Genomic DNA, 23,994 nt, shown 5'->3' with positions numbered 1-23,994 from the left:
TTATATGCCCTTTATCATTTATGTCTTACGTTACTGTTGTGATCTGTAGCACAGCTTTGTGATTGCTTTTACTTACAGTCTATTGCATTGATTACTTTTGTTTTACATGCCCTCTATGTCGCACTTCGCGCGTCTGAAAAGAACCATTTAAATACGTGGATTCTTAACTGTGCTTCCAAATACTTGGTGTTGGCATCGCATGCTCTTCCTGCAACAATAACTTTCTATTAGCCCAACAGCATTGCTCCGCTTTGCTATTGCTACCCCGGCACAGGTATCTTGTTCAAATTGTTTGTCCAAAGTAAACGAGGAACACTTTTTGCTCCTCTACACACTTTATCCTGTAAATGTGCTTTCTGTACTGTAATTGGCTCTGGCTCCATCCTGCTAAACACATATAAGTGTTAGCCTACTAAACTATCCATGCTGAGGATTGAAATGCGCTCATAATGCAATTGGGTGATTCGAATTCTTGCGCAGCATATATTCCTTACTAAGAAGCAAATTTATCTCCTGACTCAAACACAAGGGAACTGTAATACTATGCCCAATGTGTTTTTCCCCTTTTGGATCCATTGACATAGCACGCTAAGAGTTTGCCCTGTCTACCCTCGGCTTTGTCCCTGGTGCGACTGAACTTTTTGCTTTTTAGCTAAAACGCGGCATGTAGGCAAAGCTATACACCTAACCCTGTCTTTGCCTGATGATAATGCTTATGTCTTAGACCTGCCTATGTGTTCCTCGGTATTATATCAATGTTCACATTACTTGGTTTCACTCTAACATGAATAGCATATTAACATTTTGTAACCCTAGTTACAACGCAGTCATCCGCATTGGAAAGGGAAATGCATAAATGTTTTTGTGCCTATACTCCTTAAGGCATTCTACCTAATGCTGATAACTAGCTACAATGATTTAACTGCAATTGCTTTATTTTTATTTTATAAATGCCTACTCCCTAACTGCAATGTTTTTAAACTAAGCTACCTTACTAACTAAGGAAAATGCTCATGTCACTGTGGCTGCAATGTTTTATATTAATCTGTATTGTTTAATTGTTGTAGTAAATGTTCATATTGCTGTGCCTAGTTCAAGAAGACATTTCACCTGTTGTTGATATCTCATGTTTTGAACCAGCATTGCTCTTAATTGGTTGACTAGCCTACATCTTTTCCAGTTATTCACTGTACGTTCTTTATTACGATCTTCTCCCTTTATTTTGTTTTCCCAGCTGTTCTCACTACTTTTACCTAATCTTTTCTGTTACTAGTCATGCCCCGCTGGACATCCAAGACCAACAACATTCAACTACCATACCCTGCTTGTCCTACTCCATCCTGGGAAACCAAAGTATTCCTTGGTCTGTACTCCAAAATAACTAAAGAAAGTATGTCAAACTAGGTTCTACCTCCCTCAACATGCATATGATATTGTTGACTAACTTGCTAGGTCTGTAGTGTAAACATACCAGAATAGCCAGCAGCCATACCCCCCTCTATTTTGCTTTCTTCTACTCTGAACCCCCCCTACCCATGTTATCCCAGTCTTTTTGTAGCAATTTTGTCTTCAAGCCTTTCTGATTTTCTTATTACCTCCAGCCTTCTCCTATGATCACCACTCTGTGCTATGTCCGTTCTTGACCACTGGATGGCAGTCTTTACCTGTCTCAACACTTTCTCTCACTATTTTCCACCTATAGAGTTATAACCCTTAGCCTGTCACTCTCCTCTTCTTCTTCACTCATATCCCAGTCTGTATTCATCCTACAGCATCTCTATTTTCTTTACTAACATCTGCACAACTCTTTCTCTACCACCCTGCTTACCTTCTTCTATACTTACTCTCGACTTTACTGATTGTTTTTCTCACCATCCTGCTGTGTCTGTCCTTTGGGTCTGCCCCGCTCTGCTTCCCTACCCTACCCCCCAAATTCCACCCACCCCCAGTACACTCACATTTATTCTACTCTATATCTCCTCCCCTTCCCCTAAGTGAATCTTATCTCTACTCCTCCCCCTCCGAGCAGTTTACTAATCCCTCCCCTATTTGTATCCTTCTCCTTCCTGTACTCTCAACTATACTCCTATTCCCTTTTCACTTAATCACTCACCTATCATCCTGCTGCCTCCTCCTAACTTACTCTACCCTAGTTAAGAATGACTCCTCCATTTCCACATACACTTAGCGCTTCTATAAGCATTCTTCTCCTAACAACTGTCTTCAATGCCACCTCCAATTCCTCTTTCAAATTACCCCCCTTCTTTTCCTCCCCCTACCTCTACTACTCTTCCCCATCCCAACCTCATCACATCCCCCTTTCACAACATACCCCCCTCACTAGTACAACTTAACCCACTTCACTATTTTAAGCTAAAACGTCTAGCCTACACAACAAGGCATCTTACACCAAAAGTGATGTTCTTCTTCCCACAAATAAGTTGCAAACCAAAGATCATGCTTCTCTCTTCCTCTAACTGGCTTGTCCTAGCAGGAGACATTCACCCCAACCCTGGACCAAAGACTAATAGCAATCACTCTCCCCCTATCTCTCCAAATACTATGTGTTTTTCGGCTTTTCCCGGTTAGGGGACGCCACAGTGGAACTCCGGTCCGCTAATGATTGGCAGTTGATTTTTACGTACCAGCTTGCCAGGCCTGACGCACAACCTTCAACAAAGGTACGCCCATATTCACACATGTCTGCACGCAGAAGACGCTCTAGCTGAGAATCGAACCGGACAGTGTCTTACTATGAGGCGACAACGTACCTCAAGCTAATTACCATTAACACCCAGAGTGTAAAAAACAAAATAGCACTCTTTCATGCTTGGCTAAATCATACTACACCAGATATAGTAGCAGTCTCAGAGACATGGCTACAACCCCACATTACTAATTCTGAGATTTTAACCCCTGGCTTTCAAGCACTCAGATGTGACCACCAAAATAAAAAAGGAGGAGGAGTAGCCTTAATCTATACTAGCCTGAATATCTCTCCTTACCAAAACCCTATTCCTCAGTTCAGCAATGCTGAACTAGTCATAGGAATTCTCAAACTGAATAACTATAAAAGTATTTGTGTTATGGCCATCTATATCCCCCCTAGAAATAATACTACCAATCTAGAAAACATTCTTCTATGGGTCTCAGCTAACATTAAGCTTGAGACATACATATTAGGTGATGTGAACATTGACTGGAATAGAATCAATAACAACAATCCCTCCCTATCTATCAATCTTCTTAATTTCACTCCACTAATAAATGGTATTACCAGACCTAATAGAAACAACCCCCAGGGTCCATTCTGGACTGGATCTTAGTCTCCCACCCTAATAAAATCTCATACTCTGGTTTATTACCAGACACCATAAGTGACCATCTCCCAGCCATCATTCACCGAGCTACCCACTCCTCTCCTCAACACCAACATACCCATACTCGTAATCTTACAAATTTTAACCCTTCTATATTCTCGGAAACCCTTAAACTAACAAATTGGGACAACTTAAAAACTCTTCCTCTAGATAAAGCTATAGATTTCTTCAATACGACCTTCCTGAGCATCCCAAACACTCAAGCCCCACCTAGAACAAAACAAAAGAGAGACCAAACCTGGAAACTTTATGACAAAAATAAACACCCGGTTACCCTCCAAAAATATAAACAACTCCGCAACCTAAACAAAAAGCATGTTACAAAAGACAAAAAAATCATATTATATTAAACTTCAGTCTACCCACTCCAAAAATCCCAAACAATTCTGGAACTCCATTAACTCTCTTTTGCATCCAGGTACCAAATGTAATCCCTGTCCTGACAACAAAAAAACTGATACAGAAATTGCTACCCTCTTCAACTCCTTTTTTACTAACTCTATAGCTGAACTCACTAAGACCTTCCCCAACCACATCTCCTCCCTTCCACTCAATCCAACTGCCCCTTCCACTCCTCAACCTCCCACTCCCAATCCTCCCCCCACTTTCTAAAACCCATCTCAACCTCCTACATCAAAAAACTTATCTTTAAACTTAAGCCATGCTCCAACGCCCCTGACAATATTTACTCACTCTTTCTAAAGCTTGCCGCAGGTGGTATCACCATCCCCATCAACCTTCTCATCAATAGATCCATACAGGAATCGTATGTCCCCAAATTGTGGTGTGCAGCCTTTATCCTGCCCCTCCACAAAGGAGGCAAAAATAATAACATCTCTTAACGTCCGACCCATAGCCATTCTTTCACCAATCTCAAAAATCCTTGAAAAATGTATCCATCTCCAACTCATGCCCTTCCGCATCAATAATCAACTCCTTACCCCTACCCAACATGGCTTCCGTCCTGGCCATAGTACAGTAACTGCTCTCCTCTCTATAATAAACCTTGCTCGTGACTCTGGAGAAATTGTTTCCACCATCGCCCTAGATCTAATCAAGCCATTTGATACCATCTCCCATACCCACCTTCTGAATCATCTCTCTAACCTCAATCTCTCTCAAAACTGCTTTACCTGGTTCCACAGTTATCTCTCTAACAGATCCCAGACTGTGAAATGGCAAACTGGTACCTCTATCTTCCTTCCTACCCCTACCGGGGTTCTCCAGGGGTCCATACTAGGACCAATGCTCTTTAATATATTTATCAATGATTTTCACACCGCCATTCCTAACACTAAAATAGTGCAATATGCAGATGACTCCACTTTAGTCTGCTCTGCTCCTAGTCTCACTGAGCTCCAGGCAAAAACCCAATTGGCCTTTACAACTACTGAGCAATGGATGCTTCAAAACCATCTCTCACTTAATGCCAATAAATCCAAAATCCTTCTTTTCTCTCCCTCAAAAACTGTCACACTTGACAAGCAATACTTCAATATCATCAGCCATGCCAACTCCACTACAGAAGTTGTCCCCTTTGCTAAACGTCTTGGGGTCACTATTGATGAACACCTGAAATTCGATACACATGTCCAACTTAATATAAAAAAAAAAAAAAAAAAAGACATCAGAAGCTAGGTATGTTATATAGAAATGCTCACTTTCTCTCTCTATCTACAAGGCAAACTCTAGCTTCTACCTGTTTACTACTATCAGTATTGTACGGTGCTCCACTTCTAACCAATCTTTCTATTACCATCACCTCAAAACTAGAAATCTGCTACAACAAAATTGCTACTAAATCTAAACACTCCACCCACCATTGCACTCCTCTCCACATGCTAAAGTGGCTAGAGCTTCCTAACCACCTTGTCTACTTTCAACTTACTACAGCCCACAAAATAATCTTTAAACCTACTGCATCCCTGCTCTTACTAATATCTTACCATTCTACACTCTGCACAGACGCCTTAGATATGCCCAACAAAATCTACTTTCTGTATATAAACCAAAACGTCCCCCTGGCCAGTTTCTCCTTTCCTATTCATTAGCCAAAAAATGGAACTCCCTCCCACCCCTGCTATCACTACAACTCTTCAAATCCCAGCTCCACTCCCACCTCTCCCAAAACTGGAAATGTAATTGCATTCTTCCTACCTAACTCCTCCTAATATCGCTTATACATGTACTCCCTCATGCACATGCTTCCTAATATCACTTATACATGTACTCCCTCATGCACATGCTTCCTAATATCACTTATACATGTACTCCCTCATGCACATGCTTCCTAATATCACTTATACATGTACTCCCTCATGCACATGCTTCCTAATATCACTTATACATGTACTCCCTCATGCACATGCTTCCTAATATCACTTATACATGTACTCCCTCATGCACATGCTTCCTAATATCACTTATACATGTACTCCCTCATGCACATGCTTCCTAATATCACTTATACATGTACTCCCTCATGCACATGCTTCCTAATATCACTTATACATGTACTCCCTCATGCACATGCTTCCTAATATCACTTATACATGTACTCCCTCATGCACATGCTTCCTAATATCACTTATACATGTACTCCCTCATGCACATGCTTCCTAATATCACTTATACATGTACTCCCTCATGCACATGCTTCCTAATATCACTTATACATGTACTCCCTCATGCACATGCTTCCTAATATCACTTATACATGTACTCCCTCATGCACATGCTTCCTAATATCACTTATACATGTACTCCCTCATGCACATGCTTCCTAATATCACTTATACATGTACTCCCTCATGCACATGCTGTTTTTTTCCCCTACAACTGCCTTGCTCTGAATCTAAAGAATGGTTACCATGTAAATACTGTACATAGCTCTCTATCCCTTCTCTCTATTAATTTTGTTCCCCTTTTTCTTCCTTTCTTTGTGCACCTTTTCATTTTGATACAACTCCATATATAATTTTTACATGTGTTTTCTAAAACATTTATAATTGTATGTATAATTGCATAAATGTATGCTTGTTTTAATTGTATGTAATACGGAGCATTTCTCCCCGGGCCTCCACTGAAAATGGGTCCTCTGGGCCCAGTGGACCTCCCTGGTTATCAAACTGGAAATAAATAAATAAATAAATAATTATACTAAGAAATCCAGAGTACAAATAGCAATCCTAAAGGATTCACAGCTGGAAAGAATTAACCATGTGAATTTGAGAAAGAAAAGATTTTAGGATGGATATTCTGCAGAATATCAGGGACAAAGAAAAAGAAGAGTACTTAAATTAATTGCTAGAAGAGCTCCAACAATGACAGAAGAGGAGAAAAAAGATAATGGCAGACTTGTGCTAGTAATGGGCTACTGGCAAGGGAGGAGGATTACTCTGCCATGTACTTATATTCCACTTAAACTGCTATTAAGAAGCTTTTACAACTGGGGAGCAGAATTTGATTTGCAACAATGGGGATGTACCTGGGGGCCAAGAAGGGAAAATACAATGAAAAAGGGTAGATTTCTGAAGAAATTTATGAAACATTACACGAGCTCCAAGAAGAACTAAACCCTCACACAAAGTCACTGTTCAATCTCAGCCTTACTACAGGATATGTACCCAAGGAATGGCATACAGCAACAGTGGTCCCGCTCCACAAAAGGTGGTGCCACAACAGACCCCGGAAACTATCGCCCTATAAGCCTGACTAGCCTGGTCTGCAAAGCTATGGAGCGTATCATCATGGAAATCATAAACAAAGACATTGGGAACCTCCAGACACTGGATCCTACCCAATTCGGCTTTGTTAAGGGAAGATCTTGCCTCTTGAACCTAGTTGACTTCTTTGAAACAGTTACCAAAGCCATAGATGAAGGGAAGGTAGTCCACACAGCCTACCTGGACCTCGCAAAAGCCTTCGACACAATACCCCACTTGGGCATCATAAATAAGCTCACCAGCTTAAATATCAACCCCTATGTCACAAGATGGGTTGCAAACTGGCTCAGGGATAGAACCCACATGGTCAGAATAGCAGGTGCCATGCTAAACTCTAAACCAGTTACAAGTGGCGTCCCACAAGGCTCAGTCTGGGACCTCTCTTGTTCGGTATATACTTCGAGGTACAGGCTAACAAAGGTGGACTATGGCTGACCAAGTTCGCAGAGGACTGCAAACTGGGTGCCATAATCGACTCTCCAGCTGACACAAGCATCCTCCAAAAGGGTCTCACAGAGACAGATAACTGGTGCCAGAGCCATGGCCTAAAGCTAAATGCCAAAAAGTGCATAGTCATCCCCTTTGGGAAAAACAAAGTGCCCTCAAATTACCACATAGGTGGTAATCCATTAAGTACAGAAGAAGTAATTAGAGACTTGGGGACCCAAGTAGATAGCAATCTCTCCTTTGACAATCACGTTGCCAAAGTGGTTAGAAAGACCTTCTATATAGCCCACCTTATCACAAAAGGGTTCACATCTAGATCAAGAGAGGTCATTGTGCCCCTCTACTTATCACTTATCAGGCCCATAATTGAATACAATGCCCCATTTGAGATGTACCTTACCCGACACCTGCAACAACTGGAAAGACCCCAAAAGTACCTCACCAAGAGGATCAAGGGACTCAAACAGATGCCCTATGCAGTTCGGCTAAAGAAACTCCAGCTCTACTCAGTTGCGTACCGCCTACTCAGAGGCGATCTGTGTCTGACGTATAAAGCCATGTCCAACCCAGAATTAATGGACATGTTTCACCTCAGGAAATCCAAATCCCTTAGAGCTACACGCTCCAGGGACTTGAACCTCAACACAGAAATAAATAGGACATGCTGGAGGGACAGATTCATATCCCAGAGGCTCCCCTCACTCTGGAACAAAATCCCAATCCATGTTAGGCAGAGCCCCTCACTGACCCTCTTCAAGAGAAATCTTGATGAGTGGATGGGAGATCGTAAGTTTACCCCTGGGATCTCTTCGGTGTCCCTGCTTGACAGAGGTACAGTAAACTAACCTTAAAAGGGCTACCTTCGGTGACCTACTATATAGAGGCACAGTCAACTAATCTAAAAGGGTGGCGAAAGCCAAACACACTCTGGCTAGGCTTATAAATGCCCTAGGGCAGATAGCCTAGTATCAACCTATGAACTGTAGGAACTCAACAGAATTAACATATTATTTACCAAGGTACAATAACTGGCTAGACTAGAACGATATTATATTTTCACAGGAACATGTGTATTTAACTGAGAACTTTGACACACATCCAATAACTATTTCAGATTATGTGCCAGTAATTACCAAGATAAAAATGCAGGGTTATAAAGTAAAGACGAGACACTGTCATGTCCTAATCTAGCTGTTAAAAAGAGAGGAACTTAATGGTAGTAGAAATTATCTTGGAGTTATTAGGGTAGTCAGAAAGCACTCCAGAAGTTATAGCTACTGAGTGAGATAAAATGAAAGTGGAGCTTAAAAATAGGGTAGAAATAAAAGAAAAAGACATCTGGTTAAGAAGTAATTAGAATTATGTACAGGGGCTTACAAAGGTTGAAGTATTACTAAACAGGGGGAATATCACAGAACAAGAAGATGCACAACTGCAGAATCCTAAAGAGAAAACAAGGGAGCTCCTGGACAATGTGTATGGATTTATAAAGATTGCTGTTAAGCAGCTGTTTTTTGATAATTCCACAGCACACAAATGTCTGGCACAACAACTTAGGCAACAGAAAGTAGAAAGGGGTGTTGCCAAAGTTAGGTAGCCTGTAATAAGAAAAATAAACAGAGATCCTGTAGTGGTTTAAGAGATATTTCAGAAATTTTATGAAAAGTTGTATAAAGCAGAGAAGTGAGGGAAACAAGAAAAAGCACAAATGGAAATATTTAAGAAAGTCTTAAACATGCCAAGGTTAGAGGGAGATGAGGCTCAATAACCAATAGTTAAGATAGGAGGAGAGGAGATAAAAATGGCGATGTAGAAGTAATCTGCAGGAAAGTCTCCAGAATAGATGGTATTCCAGTGAAAGTTTGGAGGCTAGGAGGGAAGAAAGTGAAAGATTTAGAAGGTTTTAACATTGTTTTAAAAGGAGGGGGCACACCAATATCCTGGAAAAAAGCTGTGCAGCTGTAGGCTATAATACCCAAGCACATTAAAGACTTATCTGATCCAGCATCATTTAGGCCCATTTCAGTTTTAAACCATTAAAGTGTTTATGCCTATAATGGCCAAAAGAATGGCAAAACTGATAGATATGGACCAATGTGGTTTTATGGAGGGAACATTAACAGAATAAGAATCCAGAGGGAAGCAGAATGTAAGAAAATACCACTGTTGTTGGCAGGTCTTGATGCAGACAACATTTGACAAAGTAAGCTGAGATTTTGTGTGTAGGGCGATGGAACCATTTGCTGATACAATAATAAAGGTTAATTAGAAGGATGTATGAGGGATTGGATACAATAATAAAGGTTAATTAGAAGGATGTATGAGGGATTGGAGACAAAAATCAAAGTGGAGGGGATTTTTCTCTGATAAGCTGTGCCTGGGCAGAGGAAACCAGGCAGGGACGTCCTCTTCCCCCTTTGTTATTTGCATTACATTTAGAACCATTGGCAAAAAAAAATAAAGTACTCAGAAATTCAAGGATATAATTAGTATGGTGTTCAAGAAAAGATGGCTTTATTTGCAGATGATATTATTTTGTACCTAATGGAACCAGAAATGGATATCCTCTGAACACTCAGACAGTTCCATTTTTTTCAGGATATAAAATTAATGAAAATAAAACAAAGGCTATAGATATAAACTATGTACCCACACATGCATTGGTTCAGCAATAACCATGTTTATGGTGACATGACAAAATGAAGTATCTAGGAGTATGGATTAAAAAGGATTCTGTTATGGCAGTTAAGGATATGTGGGAAGAAACTAAAAAGATAATACAAACTGACAAACTAGAAGCTCTTGCTTATAGACATGGATAGGAAGACAAGCAGCAAAAAATGTTTTAGTTTCTTTAATCTTGTACATGGGTCAGCCGTATTTTTATCATCAGCCAGAGAAGTTTTGGATAGCAATTAATAAAGAGCCGAAGGATTTTTATTTGGGAGGGAAAGAAGACAAGAGTCAAGGAGGATAAATTGATCCTCCCAGTAGAACAAGGAGGTTCAGATTACCTGATTTGAAGGGATATTTTAGAGGTACATAGTTAAGGCGCTTACACATAACACAAGCAGAAAGCTACAATTCAAAGTGGAAAATGATGATGATGATGATGCAGTGGGGTAACTGAAGAAACAAGGAAAGAATGGGATTCTGGACAACGATCCTTAAGGAGAATAACAACTGTCACACAAAATATTATTATTCATAAAGTAGCAGAATGCACATTAAGAACTAAGCCAACATGGGCATGGAGAAATGAGATTCTACAATAGAATGACTGCAATTAGGGGTACAGAGAACAGGTAAGAGAGGGCTGGAATTTATTGGACAGACCTACCAAAGGTGCCAAGGTATTGGGAACAAATAATTAGAGAAGGAAAGGTAATACAATGGGAACAGGCCAGGAAGACACACTGACATTGCAGGCCAGGATTGCCTTCCCTATCAGGGATTGATATCAGAGTATAGACAAAGAGAAAGGGATAGGAGAATCCTAAATGAAATACCTGCACTGATCAAGTTTTTTACTGAATCTAGAACAGAAGCTGCTGTTAAAAAGGAATACTTAGTGGGGCATATAAAATACTGAACAATGACTATAGGAATCAAAAGAGGTCAGAAAAGATTGGGAAGAGAGATTAGATATGCATTTCACAAAGAAACAATGGGATAGCAAATGTATGGCTCCAAATATGCAACAAAATATAGAAGATTTAGGATTTCTGCCTGGAAGTGTTTGCACAGATACTTTTATACCCCAAGCATACACCCCACAATGTTTTTCCTCAGGTAGCCAGCAAATGTTGGAAGTATAATCGGGTAGAAAGATGTACCTGGGAGCACATGTTCTTGGAGTGTAATGAGTTATCAGACTGTAAACATTCCCTACAGAGTACTCTTGTCAGAAATACTGGGCAAGCAAATGAGTGCAACTAAGGAAATTATTTGTTAAGCTGGGAAAAAGGATCTGAATTGCCTAACTATAGTAAGGCCTTAAGTTTAATTCTGGCGACTGCCAAATAAAAGCAATTAATAGAAAATGGAAATCAAAATGAACACCAACTACATCTGAAGTTTTGAACATTGTAGCAGATAAAAGAACAGGAAGTGGGCTCTTTAGAAAAAGAGTAGTAAATTACCTAAAAAAAATGGAAATACATGCAGAAAAATGTTTTGGAAGAGGAATGAGGTTTAAGAGAAGGCAGAAATTGAACAATGTATGTAATGATGCTTTGACTACAAGATATGTAACAACATATGCGATGTACAACGTTTATAAATGCAAACTTGTCAATACGGTTTGATTACTGTACTATAAATGACAGTCTGTCAATGTCACAAGTGAATTCAATTAATATGTTAAAAAAAAGACATAGGCATCCTTCAGACACTGGACTCAACACAGCTTGGCTTTGTTAAGGGAAGGTCATGCCTACTAAACCTAGTGGACTCCTTTGAGAAAGTCACCAAGGCAATGTATTGGGGGGGGGGGCATACCACCTACCTGGACCTGGCTAAGATGTTCAATTTAATACAACACCTCACTCAAATAGACAAACTCACCAAACTAGGATAAACCCCTACATAACTTGCTGACTTGCCAGTTGGCTCAAAGACAGGACCGATGAAATCAACACTGGTGATATCATCTCCACTAGGAGACCAGCCACCAGTGGGGTAACTCAGGGTTCCATGTTGGGACTGTTCCTACTTGGCATCTACTTCTCAGAGGTAAAGGCTAATGTCAAGGGTTTCTGGCCCATCAGGATCGCAGAGGACTGCAAACTGGGAGCTATCCTAGATTCCTCCCATGACACAAACATCTTAAGAAAGGATCTATCACAAAAAATGACTGGTTACAAAGTCACAGACTAAAATGCAAAGGCCACACCCCTAAGAGTTCACCCAGTAGTCAGGGATTTGGGAACATTTGTAAACAGTAATCTGGCCTTTGACCAACATGTGACCAAAGTAGTAAAAAAATAATTCTAAGTAGCCCAACTTACAAGTAGCAGCATGGCATCCAGATCCAAGGAAGTCATAGTTCCGCTTTATATGGACCTTATCAGATATATCATTAAAGTATAATGTCCCCTTCAGCATTTACCTGACCAGGCATATGCAACAGTTGGAATGCCCACAAAGGTTTCTTACCAGGAGAATTCAGGGCATAAACACAATGTCCTGCAAGGATAACCTTAAAGCCCTAGCTATATACTCGGTCTCCTACAGTTTACAGAAAGAAGATCTATGCCTGAAGTACAAGGCATCCTCGGATCCAGCTCTGATGGACCTACTGCACATCCACAAAATGAACAGCATCAGAACCATTAGACCCAAGGATTTATATTTTGCTTGGTATATAAACAAGACATGTTGGTGACGCAGATATGTATCTCAGAGGATTCCCATGCTCTGGAACAGACTCCTCATCTATATGAAAAACAGTCCATCTCTAACCCTATTTAAATGTAACCATAACCAATATAGAGGAAATCAGAAGTTTACCCCAGGTCTTGCCTGTATGTCTCTGATAAGTAGAGGCAGACAGTAATACCCAAACTAATACCCCCTCCATAACCTCTAGAAACTTCCTAAGATACTCCCACGTAATACATGCCCATGATACACAGTGACACAATTGGGTTGGATTGCACAGATGATCTGATAAATGCCATGATGTCTGTTGGCCTAGTATATACCTATGAACCTATATCATTTGCGGTTTCCTCCAATAACAAACCTTTGTTGACTTTACATAATCCTTTTTTTATTTATTTGAATATGTTTAGAAGGATAGATCACTGATCAAATACAAAGTGTGTGCACAGTGCCACAGCAGATACAGTCCTCACCTCTCAGTTACAGGTTCTCAAGTTCATTTCATAGCCTGGGTGCTTTCTGTGTGCAGTCTGCATCTCCTCCCTGTGTTCATGAAGGTTTTCCCTGGGTGTTCAATTCAAAGACATGCAGCAGGTGGATTGGACACACTAAATTGGCCATGTCTGTGTAATGTGTGCATGTGTGTGTATACGTTCACGCAAGCACACACATGTGGTACAGAACAACAATGGCAGAGTTAACCACCTGGCAGTGTGAACACTGGCTCTAAACGATGGTCACTGGTGATATAACACCCTGATCCTATGTACAAAAAATGGGAAATATGGATGGATGGGTAGAGCACTGAACAGTTTTGGCCATCTACAAACACAGCTTGTAGGTCAAGCAGAAAAATGTTACAAAGTGTACAGCATAGTAAAGAAATAATGACACTATGACATAAATTACATAGATTACAAAACTTAAAAGTTATTTTCCAATGTTAGTAAATGCACTGTGCCACTTAAACAGTCAGGAGATGCAATGCCTTTTTCCATTTAGCTGTACTTTTGTATTTGGGCCGTTTTCTAGTAAAAAGCCTTAACTTAAACTTGCAGTACTCAGGATCCCAATTTTCCATCTGCATCAGGTAAATGGGGTCCATCCTCAAAACCCCCCACCCCACCCTATTGCCCAATTAGGGCACTGCATTCAGATGTCCAGTCTATTTATAGCAGGTCTACCACTGTTTCAGATCCGCTGCATAATACAGACCTTGCCTTTATCACAGAGACCTGGACCGATGACAATTTTGACCCTCACCTGGCTGCCAGTTTTCCATCCAGGGTCTCAGTTACTTAATGCCTTCGGTTTGCTAGGATTAAGGGTGCATTTGCTATTTGTTACAATTCTAGGCTGCGACTTCTCCTCACCTACCATCCACCCAGCTGTGTAGAGGACAGTTCACCGATATCCTCAACTCTAAATCATATCAGCAGCAGGTTGTTGCCCCTGGCGGCTTCAAAATCTGGGTCAATGGAAACTTGGTGGCTCCTACTAGAGAATTTAGCCATTTAATGAAGGGCTTTGGTATTGTACAGGTCGGTTAACTACTGCAAAGTATAAACTTAGTCATTCACTTATCTTTTCAGACGTGAAGATTTCAGACCCAATACAGCCTGTAACCGAGTAAGTTTAGAGCAGAACAATGAAGTACTGTAAACTACAAGTGAATCTCTACAATATGATAATTAATATTAATAATATTTCTATACATTTAATAGTTATTTGCCAAGGAGCAAAAGGAGACAAGACATTTTTTATACTTCTCAACAAGCTAATATAAATAAATGAATTTAAATGTAGCAAGTTAGTGAGAGCATAAGTTTTCACAAATCATTTTTAATATGCATACCCTGTATACTTCTGTAAATTCAAAACAAATTAAAGTTTTCAATGTTTAAACACATTGTATAAAAAAAAAAAAAAAAAAAAAAAAAACAGTTGAGCATTCACTACAAAAAACAAGGGCATTTCTTGGTCAAAGATCTTTCAGATTTATTTTCTTTCATTTAAAAGAATAAAACAGTATCACGTCAGTACTTGATATTTTTTTACCACAATTGCACATTTTCACAAAATGTAAGAAACTAATAAAATACAAGTAATCTCCGTGGTATCCCCAAAGTCTCAAAACAACCCACTAAAGTGTAGTGGGTCTAAAAACAAAAGTGTGTAAGAAACTTCTCTGTGTGGAAGATTTTCAGTCCATATATTTCTAGTTAATCACTGTATATTAATCAGATCGGACAATAGTAGTAGAAGTAGCGAAAGTAAACTCGTCAAGTCAAAAAGTAATGATAGAAAATATATAATTCCACAGCATTACTAAGTATTCGAAAGTAATCCAAGCAAGGCAGGCAGTCTGTTTCCAGTCGAAAATCCTTCATTAAGTACACAGACAAGCGATCCAAGTAAAACAAAAATAGAGTAATAATTTCCTCACAAGCTTTCTAAACATATATATACTTTTTATCAGGCATGGGAGTGGTTTATTATGCTGTAAAACAAAGTGTTATTGGTACACATGTTAAATTCACATCCCTTCCCCCATCAGTGTGACATTCGAGCTGGTCCTGCCCTACCTAGTAGCTGTCATAATAATATACAGCCCTAATGTACTTTAATGGTACATCTTATTTAACCAAATTATTAAGTAGATTATTAAGTCTGTGATTTTATACAAGGCAATATACTGCCCTTATTTAAAGAAGATCATTAAAACCAGTGCAGGGGGTGACTGTAACACTAAAAAAGTAATTTACAGGGCGCAGTGCAATGAATGTGATGCATTCTATGTGGGCAAGACTGTAAATAAACTCAAGCGAGGGATTTCATGTCATCTGTCAGAAATCCGTTCTGGATGTAAAAATAATGCACTAGTCAAACACCTTTCTCTTCATAAAAGACACACGGGTTTTAAGTTCCAGATCCTGGATCGCATAGACATGGGTGATCTTGAAGGAGACATCCCGAATATTCTGGAGAAACATGAACTCATGTGGCAATTAAAGCTGAACTCTTTTAGAAAGCCTGGACTAAACTACTACTGTTCAATTAAAAGTGCACTGGAACTTAGAAAATTGCCACATTGTTTACATGACTAATTGTATTTTATTCTACAAATTGGTTTTAAATACCATTTTAAATTATTCGAAATGTAAGTGTATATTGTTTCCATCATCATACATATATTTTTTATTTTTATTTTTTTTTTCTGGTTCTCTTTTTTCCACTTTATTCAAAATGATGGTAATAACAATACTAACTAATTATACAATTATATAGGTTTTTAGGGTTCTTGTACACAGACCTGAAGAAGTCTAGGACAAAAGCGATCTTTGTTAACAATAGGTTATGAAAATAGAAACTGATTTTTACATGCAAAATGTATATATTTATATATAAGTTTTGATCGCAAAATTAACTAAGGTTGATATATTTCCAGCCATGGAGTATAGTGCCTTGTATAAAATCACAGACTTAATAATCTACTTAATAATTTGGTTAAATAAGATGTACCATTAAAGTACATTAGGGCTATATATTATTATGACAGCTACTAGGTAGGGCAGGACCAGCATGAATGTCACTGATGGGGGAAGGGATGTGAATTTAACATGTGTACCAATAACACTTTGTTTTACAGCACAATAAACCACTCCCATGCCTGATAAAAAGTATATATATATTTAGAAAGCTTGTGAGGAAATTATTACTCTATTTTTGTTTTACTTGGATCGCTTGACTGAAAACCGACTGCCTGCCTTGCTTGAATTACTTTCGAATACTTAGTAATGCTGTAGAATTATATATTTTCTATTATTACTTTTTGACTTGACGAGTTTACGTTCGCTACTTCTACTACTATTGTCTGATCTGATTAATATACAGTGATTAACTAGAAATATATGGACTGAAACTAATAAAATACCTACCACAAAATGGAAACAAGATGAAGAGTCTGAGTTAAAGTGTACTACAGGAGGTTTAGAAGCAGCTCACTTCTGTAGCCACGATTACAAGGTTTGAGTCTTCCACTTCCATTTGCCTACTATAAGACTCTCAGTAAGTCACTTAACTAAAATGTGTGCGTGTGTGTGTGTACGTATAAAAAAAAAAAAAATCTTATAACTCATATGTAACTGTTTCGCACATATATACACATACAGATACCAAAAATATAATCTACAACACCTGGAGCATACTATATCACAGATACTGCATGCAAAGTATATAAGGTTCCATCATGTCACATTCTGAAGTACTGTCAGGGTTGTGCAACACAGCTGCTGTATAAGTACTGCTGCACATTGGATTGGCTATTTAACATTATATAAAGAAAATAAAGGACTACTCTGCCACACTACAGCATAGTTTCTATACAGACCATTCTCAACGACATTAACACACACAATACAAAACCCAAACAAGATGAAGAGGAGCACTAGAGTGCTCGAATGGCTAACAAGTAAGCAATGTTCACAGGAAGTTTCCCTTGTGCTATCCACTCTAGCATACCAGCATAGCCCACAATGTATGCTGCTACTTCTTATAAGCAAATGGATCATAGTGCACGAGTCCTTGTTCAGTCATTGAATGGAAAAAGCACTGAACGGCATGTTTCATCGAACAAGCGCTTCGAGTCGTTCGAGTAACATCGCATTACAGTAGGGATTAGTTAATTTGCCCTTTCCCCACTGTAGTGAGATCTTAGTTGGTATACATAATTAGCAGGGGGTGTGGGCGCATAGCCCCCATCATGAGAAATTTTGCTGAATGCCATTTTCGAAGTAAAGCCATTCGTCAATTTTTCCATTCTATGACTGAACCCAGACCCGTGCATACACCATAAGACCTCCTACCCACCTCCAATCACCAAGAGCCCCTTAAGTGCTATTCATAACAAGGGTAAACACCATTGCTGGTGATCTTGCAATGAATGTATTAAGCCAACGTCACTGGAGTACATACATAATGTCAACAGTGTTACCGAACTAAGTACTCTAATTCATGAATTATTCTGAGCATCTACTGAGCCATGAATAAGGAGGTGTACATAGTAAAGCTACAGAACTGCCTCCATCATGCGTCTTTTGCACTACTGAAGTTGGGAGTGCACAATGCTGAAGTTTAAGTGCTTGAACCCAAACACTGTACAGGCAAAGCAGAGTCAAACAGAAAAATAGGGAATAATAAAATACAAAATGAATAAGTGATTAGAAATATCAAAGATAATAAAATAAATTAGTAATTAAAAAACTAAATTAGGACAACACACTACAACAGACTGGCAGTATAAACTATAATGCACCCACTCAGATACTACATGAGGTAGGCCAACACTGCCATGCGTTCTACTAAATGCAAAGACAGTACATGGCATGCTTCTGTAAAACAGGAACACAAGTGTTGTTATGTTGTATAACCTAACCGGTATCTGGCAAAACACACCCCCAACCAAACACTGCCCAGCTCTTCTGCAGCAATTTCTGTACCACAGCTAATAATACTCTGTGTGACATTTACTCCCAAGAGCAACAGCTGAAAGATGCACAATTCTCTTTTTAAAATTTGTATCCAGACTGGCATTACATGATGCCTTCCACACCATGAATTTATGCAGCAAGAAATTCTGTTTACTTACAGAGCTTTCATTTTAACCAAGGAAAGACCTAACATGCCCTGCAGCCCTTTACTTTGCTTACTGTGACAGTACAAAATGATACACAATGTTTTCCCCTTCCCTATTAAACCTGCATTCTCACACCATCCCACATGTTCTTGAATTCTGCATCTGCTCCCAAGCAGCACACAGAAAAAGTTTAACACCTTCAGCTGCTGCTTCTGAACAAAGCAGTTTCTCACAATCTGCTCTCATAGTCTTCCCAAAATTCCTTTCTAAGATATACCAATTATCAAACTCCTTGTTACACACCATAATGACTTGAGCTTGCCCTTCTGCCTCCTCTTGGCTTCAAGGATGCAAAAAGTCCTTTAGGTTTTCCTTGTTTAACAACGTGCACACTTTCAGTACCACATATTGTTGTAGCTGATTTTGTTTGTTTCGAATGCCTCCATTTTAACTGATTCCAGAGATGCTGAGTTTTCTACTAAATGCAAGACTGTCAAGTGGTTAACTAAAAGTATTTGGCCAAAAAACACAATTCACCAGTCAAGAGCTCTGTGATAAGTAAGGTTTTGCCTATTTCTCCATACTACAGAGATGTACAAGTCTAGGTACTGCAACAGGCAAAGAACCTTGAATGGATACATAGGGACTTGCTCCACCTCTCACAAAAAAAGAATCTCATAAAATGCTGTTTTCTGATAAACTCTAAGGCATCAACTTTAAAGGAAATAACATGTTCCAACATGTTTGCCTCCACAAATGAGGATATTGACGAAGGTGACAAGACACCAGTGCTGTAACCGTTAAGCAAGCATTAATGCCCAGCAGGACATGTGTTAATGTATAAACAGCAGCTGCCCTGGGGTGTTAGGAGGCCGGACGCAGCAGGTAGATGACATCTACACTCCTCGAAGTGCATTATATAGCTTTTATAAACTTATAAAGTTGCTATAACTGGATTTGTGTTAACATGCATTTTCAGAAGGATATGAAGTCTGAACAAGAACAGATATTATGGAAATTATCATAACAAGGACACAGAGGATCTGCAGCTACTGGATCCATCTCAGTTTGGCTTTGTCAAAGGAATGGGCTTGGTTACTGAACCTGGTGGATTTCTTTGACAAGGTAATTAAGGCAATGCATGTAGGGAGAGTGGTGCATACTGCCTACTTAGGTCTGGCAGAAGCATTTGATGCAATACTCCACTCGGACACGGACAGCAAATGCACAGTATTACTTATAATCCCCTTTATAACACATTAGACAGCCAGCTGGCTCATGGATAGGACCAAAGAAGTTAGGATCAGTGGGCATCTACAAAGAGGCTAGTCAACAGTGGAGTCCCTCACAGCTCTGTGCTGAGCCCTCTTCTCTGACATCCACTTGTCAAAGGTCAAAGCCAATGTCAAAGGCCTATGGTTCACCAAGTTTGCAGATTATTTTAAACTGGGAGTAGTCACTGAATTCCCCAAGATGAGAACACCCTTAAGAAGAACATTATACAGACAAACGCTCAATGACAAAGCCACGGTTTAAAATTCAATACCAAGCAATGCATTATAGTATCGTTTGGGAAGTCAGACACCTCAAGTAACTACATCATCAACAAAACACCCCTAAAAGTTGATTCACTGGTCAGGGATCTGAGAACTCATGCACATAATAACCTAGCCTTTGACCAATATGTGTCCAAGTTAGCAAGAAAATTATTCTATGTTGCTCAATTTAGGTAAAGGCATGGCATCTAGGTCCAGAGAGGTTACTGTCCAACTGCACTTGGCTCTCATCAGACCCATCATGTAATTGAATAACACAACTTATTTTAAAAGTGATACTTTGTGAGGTTCTGCTCCTGCCTTCATTTCCCCAAACCAGAGAGTATCTTATTTCCCGATTTGTGAAGCCCAAGTATCCAGTGAAAAAAAAATAGCAGCAAGTACCTTGCTATATCTTCCTTAGCAAAAGAATTTTGAATGTGATAGGCAAAATGATGCCACAGCAAGGGAGACCTAGACCATGGGTGGAAAAAAGAACAGAGACGTAAGTTAGGAAATCCTCCAAGACACAATGCAAAAGCCTGAAATTATATCTGTGCAGTACAGTGAGACAGTGCCAAAAGGAGTACAAATGTCACTGAAATCCAATATCAGGAAAAGACTAAAAGGCAACTAACCTGATTAAATGTAGAGTAACAGTATTAGGAATTAAATCAGAGAAGAACTTCAACTTTCTCAAATGATTTTAACAAAGCACCACTAACAATAAAGCACATAACCTAAATATACAGAATAAATTAATCTAATAACTAAACCAAAAAAATAATTAAAATATCTAAGAAAATGCAAAAGGATCATCATTCTCTTTTGGCTTTTCCCGTTAAGGGTCGCCACAGCGGATCATCTCTTTCCATTTCTTCCTATCCTCTGCATCTTGCTCTGTCACACCAACCGCCTGCATGTCCTCTCTCACCACGTCCATAAACCTTATCTTAGGCCTTCCTTTATTCCTCTTACCTGGCAGCTCCATCCTTAGCATTTTTTCCCCAATATACCCATCATCCCTCCTCAGCACATGTCCAAACCAATGCAATCTCGTTTCTCTTGCTTTGTCTCCAAACTGAGCTGACCCTCTAATATACTGATTCCTAATCCTATCCATCCTAGTCACACTGAGTGCAAATCTTAACATCTTTAACTCTGCCACATCCAGCTCTGACTCCTGCCTTTTTGTCAATGCCACTGTCTCCAACCCATATAACATAGCTGGTCTCACTACCCTCTTGTAGACCTTCCCTTTCACTCTTACTAGTACCCGTCTGTCACAAATCACTCCTGACACTCTTCTCCACCCATTCCACCCTGCCTGTACTCTCTTCTTCACCTCTCTTCCACATTCACCATTACTCTGAACTGTTGATCCCAAGTACTTAAACTCGTCCACCTTTACCAACTCTACTCCCTGCATTCTCACCATTCCTCTACCCTCCCTCTCATTTACACACACATATTCTGTCTTAGCCCTGCTGACCTTCATTCCTCTGCTCTCTAGAGCACATCTCCACCTCTCCAGATTCTCCTCAACCTGATTCCTACTCTCACTACAGATCACAATGTCATCTGCAAACATCATAGTCCACGGGGCCTCCTGTCTGATCTCATCTGTCAACCTGTCCATCACCACTGCAAATAAGAAAGGACTCAGAGCTGATCCTTGATGTGATCCCACCTCCACCTTAAACGGATCTGTCATTCCCACTGCAGTCCTCACCACTGTCACACTATCCTCGTACATATCCTGTACCACTCTTACATACTTCTCTGCCACTCCCGACTTCCTCATACAATACCACAACTCTTCTCTAGGCACCCTGTCATATGCTTTCTCCAAGTCTACAAAGACACAATGCAACATCTTCTGACCTTCTCTGTATTTCTCCAACAACACTCTCAGAGCAAACATTGCATCTGTAGTGCTCTTTCCTGGCATGAAACCATACTGCTGATCACTAATCATCACCTCCCTTCTTAACCTTGCTTCCACTACTCTTTCTCATAACTTCAAGCTGTGACTAATCAGTTTTATCCCTCTGTAGTTACTGCAGCTCTGCACATCATGAAAGGCTAAATTAGAAATGGGAAAAAAAAGAAGCATATATCAAAAGATCAGTGAAAAAACAGCCATCATTAAGCAAATTGAGCTGAACATGGAGATGGATAAGAGATGTGAAAATAAGTATAAATTAATTGGCAATTAATGTAGGACAACCACACTGACAAACTTGAAGTACTTAAGAGAAAAAAGAAAGGGGGTGTTTTATGGTTGTAAACCAACAGTTATGACTGTTGCTATTCAGAAAAAATAAGAGAGCAGAGTGCAATGCAAGAATTACTGGGGAGAATAAATGAACAAATGGGAAAATGAACAAGGAACATGTAAGGGGGTACTAGGAAACTAAGATGTAGGGACTGGATGAGCTACCTCCTTCAGTACTTAAAAGAACTAGCAGCACCTCACATTCTCTCCTTAGAAACTAGGCTGGAGTAGCAAGATCTGACAGCAGCCCTTGCAACACAACAACATACCTCTTGCACAAAAGATGATCTTGATACATGGAATGAAATCCTACAGACAAGCAGCATGATTTCATATAATAAAAGATATTACTAATTCGGTTTGATCCCACTCTACTGCAACTTGCAATCCCATATTCTAGCTCCTGTGCATCAACAACATAGAAAATGACCTCAACAGACATACATGGATTTAATACAAAACTGCACACATCGGTGTAATTATTTCCTGCTTAATGTTAAAATATGGAGCTAAGCTGTTATAACAGTGAATGCTCTTGTGTATCTCTTCAATTCCAGTTCTTCTTCGTTTGTGTGTATGTATGTATATATATATATATATATATATATATATATATATATATATATGAGCCCTTCATCCGTCAAGTCTATGCTACTTCTGCTGTCAGCTAAGTAATCAAGCAGAAACAACATAAACTGATCAACCAAGCTACTAATATGGCAATATGCCCCACTAGAGTCTGCAGTTTGTGAACTCTTCCTGCCTCAACGCCCCCCAAACTCTAACCGCCCGCCTCCACGTCACCCCATGCATTTTGACATTACCTGCCTCTTGTTCATCCGCCGCACATCGTCAAAAAAATCAAAAGAAAACATTTTCCAAAAGTGATAATGTTAACAGAGGAAAAAACTATAATAACTAATCCATCCGGTCAAAAGAGGGAAGATAAAATTAACCGGACGTGACGTTCTCCTTTCCGTTCTACCAAGTTTTAGTGTGCCTCCTCTTTCAATTACCCACTCTTTTTTGTAAAGCGTTATCGTGTGTTAAATAAAAAAGTTTATTCTGACAGCATAAAGATAAACTCTTTGTATTCAAAGTTTTTTTATTTAAGTTGTAATTGGGTTGGGTTACTTCTAGTCATTCAGTATACAACAGTGGTTTATTGGTGTGCTGTTGGATTGAGTAAGGACAAGCCACAAAAACAAGACTCATTCAAGTGTAGCCAAGAATCATAACCATTCGGAGTGATTCATTCACTAGTCACTAGTGACTTGAGCTTTTTAAGAACAGCAGTGTTCAACGTTTGAGGGGTTAACCATTTTTGGATCGCATTATAAATATAAGTTGCTTAAAGTAACATAGACGATTAAAGTGCTGACGAAAATGTCAGAGTAATTAATGCGTTCTTTTTCAGAAGCAGTAATTTACAGTCCAAAAGGGCCACTGAAAAAATGTATATATGTGTGTATTTTTCTTGCCATGACGTTATACATTGTGCAAGCCTGCCAGTAGCACAGAAATTAATTATTATTTGTTTCAGTGTTTCTAACCTTGAATGGCCACGTGGAGACGCAAATGATGACGTGACCTTATTTCTTTGAAAGCT

The 23,994-nt window shown here is 39.4% G+C and overlaps 1 protein-coding gene across 1 annotated transcript in view; it reads right to left on the bottom strand.

Annotated features, from left to right (window-relative positions):
• SEC11A (SEC11 homolog A, signal peptidase complex subunit) overlaps positions 1-23,353 on the bottom strand; it is a 234,123-nt gene extending 210,770 nt beyond the window's left edge. The window contains exon 1 of the mRNA XM_044077838.1: positions 23,210-23,353. Coding sequence (XP_043933773.1) covers positions 23,210-23,260 — 51 coding nt within the window. The 5' untranslated portion in view covers positions 23,261-23,353. The remainder of the gene's footprint in view (positions 1-23,209) is intronic.
• Between the last annotated feature and the right edge of the window lie 641 nt (positions 23,354-23,994).

Source organism: Protopterus annectens, chromosome 7.part0 (genome assembly GCF_019279795.1).
Source record: "Protopterus annectens isolate FY-2018-M chromosome 7.part0, PAN1.0, whole genome shotgun sequence".
NCBI lineage: Eukaryota > Metazoa > Chordata > Ceratodontiformes > Protopteridae > Protopterus > Protopterus annectens.
The sequence above is the reverse complement of the archived record's forward strand: the minus strand, read 5'-3'. Positions and strand labels throughout refer to the sequence as shown.